The sequence below is a fragment of the Sturnus vulgaris genome, chromosome 16 (genome assembly GCF_052056855.1).
Source record: "Sturnus vulgaris isolate bStuVul1 chromosome 16, bStuVul1.hap1, whole genome shotgun sequence".
In the NCBI taxonomy this organism is placed as follows: domain Eukaryota; kingdom Metazoa; phylum Chordata; class Aves; order Passeriformes; family Sturnidae; genus Sturnus; species Sturnus vulgaris.
The window spans coordinates 11,197,516-11,207,686 of record NC_142258.1 but is presented as its reverse complement, the minus strand read 5'-3'; the positions used below and the strand labels follow the sequence as shown (position 1 = coordinate 11,207,686).

Sequence of the window (10,171 nt, the reverse complement as noted above, 5' to 3'; positions counted from 1 at the left end):
AGTTTGCAACAAGAAATGTGGTGCACATTCAGTCAATCCCCCTCAGCTACATCCTCTCCATTTGAGGAGGCTGGTGACCTGATTCGGGCTTAAAAGCCAGAATAACTGATGTTAAAAAATTAATTTCATGAGTAAAGAATGGGGAATTGGCAGAGTGTTCATCTCTGTGAAAAGGTTGTCTGCTTCAGATATAATGAATACTTTCTAAAGTCCGACTTCTCATTCTCTGCCAGCAGTCCTCTCTTTTAGCTTCTATTTAAGAATGAGAATAGGAAAATACCTGAGTGCTGCTCCCCAGCTATGTTTGTATTAGAGCTGGAACAATTCCTTCTTGAACATCTGAAAACCCTCAGCACATTGTGAATATTACCTGAAATGGCCATCTCAGGACTAAAGGGAAAAGATCTCTGCGCTGAGGAATTCAGTGTTTCACTGCTAGCCAAAAACTGGAATTAACTGCTTCCATCAAGAGAAACAGGCTCTTGATATTGTTCAAGCCCTAGATGCATTTGCACGCCAGCAATGGCATTTTATGGCCATTCTTTAAAATATCAGAAATTTAAATTGCCTCATAAACACAGCTGGAAGGGCTAAAAGCCCAGGAAAACACTAAACTAGTGATGACAGGAGAACCAGAACACATTGCAGCAAACTGAAAGCCTTTGGGCCAGTATCCTACAAGCCAACAGGCCACTGGAGAAAACTGCTATTCCTCCACATGAAATGTACAGATCATTTACTATAATGTTTTAATGCTAATCTTCCAAAATACCAAACTTTTGGATGTAGTATCCTATATTCTTCAAACTCCCAAATCTTAAAGTTCCCTCCCATTTCCGTGTTCCTTTTTTTCTATCTCTGAACACGCTCTCACTGAATGGCAAATCCCACACTGACATCAGCTGAAGCTGGAAAGGAGATTAAACACTTCTTATAAAGTCACTGCTTCTTGAGATGCCATCCTTGAGAGCCAGGTATGAACCTGAGAGAAGCATTAATACTGCAGGGAACTTGGATTTTCAAATGAAACCCCTTTCCAAGCAGAGATGGCAGTGCCTGTGTCCCTGCAGGCACACTTGGAGTTAATCCCATCTCTGGGGTTATTTAGCCAGCAGGGACATTCAGGAGGGATGTGCAGAGTGGGAGCTGGAGTGGGGCTGTGCCCTGGAATTTCACAGCTCATCAGCTTTGCTTGCTGCATCAGGCTGCTCTTCACACCCAAACACAAGACCCTGGAGCAAATCAGAGGAAGATGATGGAAACTGCCTGCCCATCCTCCCCTGGAATCTGTCCCTCCTGGAACAGAAAGGCTTTGTCATTTGCACCTTACTTTCACTGAACTGGCTCTTTGTGCATATGCCTCAGGGTGTGATTTAATTCTTTTTTAAATACTGATTTCCACAGGACTCAAAGTCAGCTTTATTTTACAATGCAAACCGGTTCATATCCATATGTAGACGAGCCTAAAACTTGGGAGAAGACAGGGAATTGTTTTGGTGCCCCTGGGACTAGGCAGTTCTGCCTGCAAATCCAGCAGTTTGCAGGACTTTGAGTCAATCTGCTTCGGACAAAGGCAAAGCCCACCCCAGGAGAGCCCTCGAACAGAGCTCTGCTTGCTCTGGGTGGCTGCAGAGAGGGCAACTCACATCACTCCTAAGCTATTAATTGAGACCCTCCTAAGCCATTAATTGGGACCCTCTAGGGTGTTTTTGTAGGCAAGTTTATAGGGCATTTTCCTGCTCTTCAGGAACTGCTTCCTGATATTTCTCCTCACTTTTCCCTCCAGGGCTACTCACACTGCTTTCTCCCTTATCTTCCTCTCCAACATCTGAAAAAGAGGGAAATCGCTTGCTCTAATTTATGGCAACAACACCTACAGGTTTGGGAGTCACGGTGCTAAAGGGCTCTGTGCACCTTATACACTGCTGGGGCCAAGAACACAGAGCACTTCTGTGCCAAATTAAAGGGTCTGCAGAACTGCATAAACAACCCTAGAAAACGCCTTTCCTGGGCCTCTGGAGTGCAGCACCCAGGCTCAGAGGGTATCCAAGCCCCGGGTGCTTTCTCCACAGGCTGAGGAGGAGCTGAGCCCACCCAGCCCTGCGGCAGCTCCTCCCTCCAGCACTCACAGCTGCTGCGGCTGGACAAGGCACTGAAAATGAGCAAGTTCAACAATTCAAATTATCAACAGCCTCAGCCCGCAGCTCCAATAGATCAAACACAAACCTGGCAGCCCACACTATTCCCTGCTCTGCTGCTGATTCACTTTTGCACCTCGTGTCTTACACATTTACCTGGTGATGTTATCCTGACACCTCGCTGGGTGGAGCCAGCATTAGTCAGAGTGTGCTTGCACTCCGCAGTTAACTCGACGAGTTCTCACTGTGTTAGCCATTATTATTCCCTCCTACCCTGTGCCTCTTGCAGGCGCCTGCCTGGGCTTACAGGCACTGGATGGAATTCAAAAGCTCTTTCCTCTTTTTCCTGCTTCACAGAGTGATGAATTCTGCAGAAGTGTCACCCGAAGGGACACCACCCAGTATTTAGCGTACCAAGATAGGAATAAGACAAAAACTTGGAAACTCCCTGTAATTCCCGCACTAATCCCTGTTCCAGGGGAACAGCTCTTGGCCAACACCGGCTAATGTAAATTATCTATCACCACACTGCTGAGCCCACAGTCATTAATGGCAAACTCTGTTTCCTCTCCCTTGGTTCTCACAGCTTCATCCTACCCAAATTCTCTTGACTCTCACCTTTTTTCTTCTCATTGGGATCCTCATGAAACTTCAACAATGGCCTATTAACATCTCTGCCATTCCCAATCCCCTGTTTTAGCTCCTTTATAACAATCATACTGAGATGCACCTTTCTGCCATCCTCTCCCACCCAAATATTTGTAATTTCCATCGGCACTTTGGCCTTAACATGGCCAGTGCTGTATTTCTGGTTTTTTTTCCTCTACACCTACCTAATCCCTTTATTATTCATTCTGATATCGTTTCTCGTATCACCTGCCGTTCATCCAGATTTGTGAAAATTCCGGCACATCTTCCCTGGTGATATTTTCAAATTCCCTTTTTCCGCCCCCCCCCCTTTCTGAAGGGCTGATGCTTTATCTCAGCTCTACTGATCTTCCTCTTTTGTCCTCCTCCAGCACTCCTTGCAAACCTGTTGAGACCATCCTGCCTTGCCCAGCAGTTCCTCTGCTGCTTTTCTTTGATCTAACACATTTGTGCAGTTTGTGCATCTGTGCTCCTTTTCCCCAAAAACACTCACTGACCTGTGCTAAAAGGCTGTGCCTTTCTTCTGCAAAGGACACTTACAGCAAATATTAGAAATCAACCAGTTAATATTGGTCCAAGGGGCAGCAAGGAATAATTAGCGCCTTTCCGCTGACAGTAATACAAACGCACATTTCCCTCCGTGTTCTTTTCCTCCCACCCTCCTTTCTTGCGAGGATCAGCTCCTGCTAACACCTGCAAACACACATTTCGTGGCCTCGTCTTGCTCAGAGCCTCAGGCAGCGCAGTCATCCGTAATAAGGATGTTTCCCAACAAAAGCCTGTCACCTACCGATGAGACAATAGTTTCACAGGACACAAGCGGTCACGATAACAATGGTGATAAGGTTGCACAATAATCCGAAGAAAGACAGATCCGAATTGCCGCTGATTGCACTGACTTAATCACACGTGAAGGTTTTTCACAGGTGCTCCAAGTGTGCTCTTCCCTTCCCTGATTACTTTAACAATCCATAGAAAAAAGAATAGGTTAAGTTTTCTGCAAAGGTAACTCTTTCAGTCAAGAGTTTGCACACTTTCTGGGGAACATTTTTAACTTCCCAGCACAAAGAAATGCGTTAAGATGGTATTTTCTGCTCTCCACCTTCCTCATCATGAAGTGTGACAGGAGCTGACTGGTCGCCAGCCTACAAAAAAGCCACAGTGTGAGAACTGCTCATTTCCCTCTAAGCAGCACCTGAGTTTGCGAGCTGGAGAAGCAAAGGCAGGGCACGGAGAGCAGGTTTTGCTGTGCCTCCCTGCGCAGTGAGCTGCAGCCATGTCCGGAGAGAAGCATCACCGCCGGGAGGTGCCCATGATCGTGTACGAGCCGCAGCACAGAGCCGAGCCCTCGGCCCCGGAGCTCGGCCAGGACGGTGAGTGGGGCTGGGACAGAGCCGGGAGCGCCTCGGGGAGCGCTGGGGCTGCTCTACAGCACAAACCCTGCACATCTGGGGCTGCTCTACAGCACAAACCCTGCACACCTGGGGCTGCTCTACAGCACAAACCCTGCACATCTGGGGCTGCTCTACAGCACAAACCCTGCACACCTGGGGCTGCTCTACAGCACAAACCCTGCACATCTGGGGCTGCTCTACAGCACAAACCCTGCACACCTGGGGCTGCTCTACAGCACAAACCCCAGCACATCTGGGGCTGCTCTACAGCACAAACCCTGCACACCTGGGGCTGCTCTACAGCACAAACCCTGCACACCTGGGGCTGCTCTACAGCACAAACCCCAGCACATCTGGGGCTGCTCTACAGCACAAACCCGGCACATCTGGGGCACAGCCTTGCCAGGACCTGATGGGTTTAGAAACTTGTCTGTGCCGGCATATAAAACCCAGGGTTGGGATGGGATCTCCTAATAGAAACATCATTCAAATGGCGATAAATGCTTTTGTTGGTTTAGTTAATTTTTTTTTTTTTAAACATGTTTTTTTTACCACTGAAGGTAGAAGTACTGTGGGTCCTTTATCAGTGGAGTCTTTAAATTAAGATTGGGTATCATGTCAGTGTTACGCTGGAATTTCTGCCTTTCCTAAAACATGATTTGATTTCTCAGCTTTTATAATAAAAGTGAGACCAGCCAGTCACTGCAGGCTCTTCTGGCTTTGCAGAGCCATGAATCAGTTCAGGGCTGTTTCTCCCTGGGCTGGATTTGGCACTCCCTGCGAGCCCCCTCTCCCTCACTACACGGGGCTTTGGGAGGCAGAAGCTGTTGGCACTTTTACATTTTGTCTTTGTTTTTCTTTGCACAGGGGACTACGAGTACCCTCCTCCCCCACCTTACTCCTACCGAGAAACCACCATCGTGGAGGAGCCCGGTGAGCCCAGGGCTGGTGCTGCACATCAGCAAAAGTGAAATGGGTTCAGTTTTAGCATCAACAGAGAGGGTGGGTGGGAGGTTTCTGGCCCAATCACAGTCTCATAAACTGGAAAATTTTCACAGAAATGCCAGAAGATAAACTATGACAGGGCACTCAGATTTGATTTTTCCAGCATTAGCCAATCCACACAAATACCCATTAAAAGAAAAATAAAAAACAAACCAAAAAGGCCTGAAGCCAGGGCTTTCAGAACAAATAATTATAAGGCCAGTGTTCTTGTCACCTTTATGGGAGGGGAGAAGCTCAAAGGAGATGCTGAGGGAAGGCTTTGAAGAGCAGTCAATAACACCCCATACAGGAGAAAGGAGACATAGGTTTTAAAATATCCCTAAAACCAGAAGGCACTTGAACTCTGACATGCTCTATCCTATCTAACAGCAGATCCCTTCCCACTCCTCAAGTTTTGCCTCAGGCTACAGTGTGAAGTTGTACCCTAAACACATTTTAGGATCCTAAAAATGTTTGGTTTTTTGTTGTTTTTTTTAACTGAAAACATTTCTGAAAAAAATATCCTTCGTGTACCTACAAGGGGCATGCCTGTCAGGGAATATGATAGTCAAGTCTAGACTGCAAATACATGAGCTAGAGACTAACTGGGGACAGCACCAGCAGCTGTTTGATGGCATTTAGGTGTAAGAGTAACTGCTTTGAACTTCTCATAACTACTGAAAAGTTGATCCAGAGAGTTCCCCAATATCTTCAAATCCCTTCTTCAGGGAGAACAAGTATTTTCATATTATTTTAAATATCAGAAGACAAATCCTCAGTGTCAGAGTACATCCACCAGAGGGTGGTGGGGACTGCCTGACTGGGATTATCCCACAGACAATTCCCTGTGTACGAGGAAACAGTGGCTGGGTTTAGGTGCAGTGTATTGGGATACACACAATGACCAGCACAGGGGTTCTTGGGAATAAACCTGAAATCAACAATAATAACACAGAGGCCACGTTAAGAACCCACATTCTCCCAGTTAAGGATTTATAAACTGTGTAATATTTCCTGTGCTTCTAATTTGCTTCCTTTCTCTCCTGAATTCAGTTTATTTGGTGTCCCAGCCTCCCATCATTGTGGCAGGGATCTTCTCCAGCAAACCAACATCCACAATCTGTCCTTCCTGCCGCCAGCACATCACCACCCAGGTCACCTACAGACTGGGCAAGCTGTCCTACCTCCTGTGCACCAGCCTGTGCATGGTTGGGTAAGTTTTCATGGGCACTGTGCACATTCAGCATAACAGAAGGTTAAAAATGAGTAATTAAAAATCAAAGTTCTAGTTAGTGCTTGTACAGACAGTTTGCCCTTCTCCACTTGATGAGAAGCCATCCTGTCCTTTCTAGATACAGTCATCATGGCTACAGGGGATGCAAACTTGCTAAATTTAACCCAGTTATGTTTCACTTTTCATAAGACAAGCAGAAATTAGTACAACGTTGTCTACTTCCCAACTCTAATTTAGATTCAGGCTCAGAAACAGACTCACACATAAGATGTCAGAAGCGAAGAAGATTAATTTTTTGGAAGATACATTAATAGACTTGGGAAAGAAATGGATTCACATAGTGAAAAGGCAGAGAGAACAAGGCAGGGGGAAATCACAGCTGTGGCCAGCAGAAAAGGAAAGCCAGTAATAATTCTGTGCATGTCCATCTCCTCTTTGGCTCCAGGTGCTGCTTTGGATGCTGCTTCGTCCCTCTCTTCGTGAAGATCTTCAAGGATGCAGATCATTACTGCCCATGCTGCCAATTTCACATTTATAGATACAAAAGACTATAGAAACCAAGTTTATGCAACCAGATGATGTAAAGCCTCCATTCCCTAATAGCACAAGATTCTGCACATGAAACTACTGCTAGGAAACCCACAGGACTGTGCTTAGGTTCTGCAGCTCCCTTGCTGGTGAACCCACCCAGTAAGCTCCAGTTCACCACCACACGGTTGGATTGACTTTAAAACAAAGAACACTTCCAAGACTAATTGGCAGTGTTTATGCTCCATTTGACTCGCTGCCTGTGCTGTGAAGTTTCCAGTTGGTGAGTTCTTCAGCTCCTCTCAAATCTCCCACCCAGCTGGGACACAGACTCCTCTCAGCCCACCACTAACCAAGGTCTGGACATGGATGTTTCAGAGAAGCTCTTACCTTCTCTGCACTGGAACTGACTGGTTGGGATCTCATTTCTCTCTGCTCTTCTCCCTACAGGATCTACCCCTGCAGGGCTGTGGGTGGCACAGTATAGCTCATTATTTATTAACAAAACACTAAGTTATGAGACTGTCTTTACTCTCTTATGTATTAGGTAAGAAAATAAACCTGTTATTGTTACAATAGTGGCAAAACATTTGCTGTCTGCGTTGCTGCCATGGCCTGAGCATGAGATGCAGGTCACTGGGACACCTCCTTTACATTAACAAGCTACAATCCAAAAGGCAAACACACACATAAGAAAAATCAGCAAACACAGCTTGAACAAAGCTACCACAAGGTCTTTATTTTGCCTCTCGACCTTCTCACTGCAGTGCATCATCTCCCAAAGCAGGACTTACTAGACTTTACCTTCACACAGAACTTTATAGTCACTTACCTTTTGAAATCAAATATCTGCTATTACAATGCCCAGGAGGTGCCCAGACCTTTCTCAACACTGACAGTAGCAGTGTTACTGCTGGCTGGAAAAATAGGCAGAGGAAGAGAAGAAACTTCCATGTTATAACACCATGAATACTTTCACATTGGCACAGGGATTACTGAGGGCAGGGGGATGTGCAGCAGCAGCACTGGGGCTGCTCTACTGGGCACTCAGAGAACTTAAAGAGCTCCTTATCCAAACCCTGGCCTGGCAGTGTGACCAGTGTCCTTGCCGTGTGTCACCAGCCCTGGGGCACCGCCCGCCATCGCCCCCTGCCGGGCACGGGGCGCTCTGCCCGCGGGGGCACCGAGACAGGCACAGGGGCAGGGACACCGGGAAAGGTCAGGGACACAGGCAGGGACACCGGGAAAAGTCAGGGACACCGGGAAAGGGGGCAGAGACACAGGCAGGGACACCGGGAAGGGGGTCAGGGACACAGGCAGGGACACCGGGAAGGGGGTCAGGGACACAGGCAGGGACACCGGGAAGGGCCAGAGCCCCCAGCAGCTCCTCCAGCACTGTGACACAGCGAGGACAAGTCCTGGTTGTTGGACACTGTGGGGCCGTAGAAATGAGCTCCAGAAAGGGCAATGCCCACCAGCCCTGTCACCCTGAGCCAGCTGTCACAGGCTGCATCAGAAACTGCCCCTACCGAGCTGACCCCACACTTTAGCTAAGCCAGGCTGGGCACATGCACAGATTCTTACTTCAACACCTGCACCACTGCAGCCTTTAGACCACAGAAACCCCAGTCTTCAGACTGTGAGACATGAAAAAATGTAATCAGTAGATGTAAAAACTGCTAAACAACCACTTTCCCAGCCCTACGTGAAACCCAGAGCCAACACCCAGAGCAGCTGCCCCAGCTCTCACTCCTCTGTACCTGTGACTGTCCCTCTCCTGGTCACCCAACCCACTGTCACCTCATGGAATACAAACCCACAAGGATTAAAGGCAGCCACACAGATGGCAGCACAACATGTTTTACCAATCCACACATTTTTTTTGGATGTTAAGATATTTCTCCATTTTAAAATATGGCTGTGGAACAACAAGCATTGCTATTAATTAGTGGTAAATAATGCACCAAGTCGGTGACATTAATCAGGAAAGGTCCAAAACCCAAATCCACACGAATATACACATGGCAAAGAAATTATGTATGACTTGAGATGTGCAAGAGATACTTAACAGAAGTAGTTAGGATATTTTTACACCACTATATATAGGTGCAATAGTTTTACACAATTAATTAATTCATTCATTCATTTCCTGCTCTGCTTGGTATACAGCTAACTTCAATGTACCTGGGGCAGAAATTAAATAAATACAGATTTGAAGCTGGATTAGGACATAGCACATGTGAACATTTCCCCCTTTTTCTGACCCCAAAGACCAGGCAGGTTTAACAGCCAGCAATGACATTTGCTGCTCCCACATCAAACAGTGACATTCTCCACCTCAATACCAAAATGTTTCAGGAAATATAAGGGCTCAAAACATGGAAGCTGACGAACAAGTCAGAATTTTCCTTCTGGCTAGCACACCTTAGATTATTAACACCATTCCTGACACACAATTCGGCTGAATTTTGTAAACTGCATCTACTCGATCTAACCAAAATCTGAGTGACCCAAAAGCTGTTAACTCCAACTCCTCTCCAAAATGAAGAGCCATGACACTAAAGCAGTGTTCAGCCCGGGCTATTTTATTTACAATATGTACAAGTTCCTACAGAAAACGATTTCTCACAGAGGATTTATCACACAGCAATCCCCCAGCGTGGCTCCCATGCAGGCGCTGCCCCCGCCGCCAGCGCAGCGCCCGCGGCCGGGGGGTCCGGGCTCCGGGGGCTGGCACGGCACGGCTGGCACAGGCAGGATGGCACAGGGAGGATGGCACGGCACTGCTGGCACAGGGAGGCTGGCACGGCTCGGGGAGGCTGCAGGAGCTCCGGAGGGCAGCAGCTGAGGTAGATCCGGGATCGGGAGGCTCTCGCTCTGCTCGTCCTGCTGTGCCAGCCTGGGCGAGTGAAGGGGGCTGGGGCTGGCTGTCACTCTCTAGTCAGCAACTACCACTGGTGACATCTGCTCAGATTTCACAGAATGCTTTGGACTCCTTCAGGATAAAAGGCACTATGTAAATCTACAGGAACAACGCTCTATTTCTGTAGGAAGAATTCGGATGGGCTGTCAACAACACGTTGCTCTGATACTGTCTACTGTGAAATTACATCCTTATTGCTTTACACTATATTACCATTACCTTAATTTAATGCACTCACTGTCTATCATCCAGATAATTCCAAAATCTGAATAAAGAAATGAAAAGCATGGCAATTTTGAAGACTGTATTCTTGTAAATTGTT

At 47.1% G+C, this 10,171-nt stretch overlaps 1 protein-coding gene across 1 annotated transcript; it reads left to right on the top strand.

Annotated features, from left to right (window-relative positions):
- Positions 1–3,820: 3,820 nt before the first annotated feature.
- On the top strand, positions 3,821–7,441 carry LITAFD (LITAF domain containing). The gene is made up of 4 exons (XM_014893884.2): positions 3,821–4,159; positions 5,048–5,113; positions 6,218–6,377; positions 6,844–7,441. Exons 1-4 carry the CDS (start codon positions 4,063–4,065, stop codon positions 6,950–6,952), a joined length of 432 nt encoding a protein of 143 aa, XP_014749370.1. The 5' UTR covers positions 3,821–4,062; the 3' UTR covers positions 6,953–7,441.
- The last annotated feature ends 2,730 nt before the right edge of the window (positions 7,442–10,171 follow it).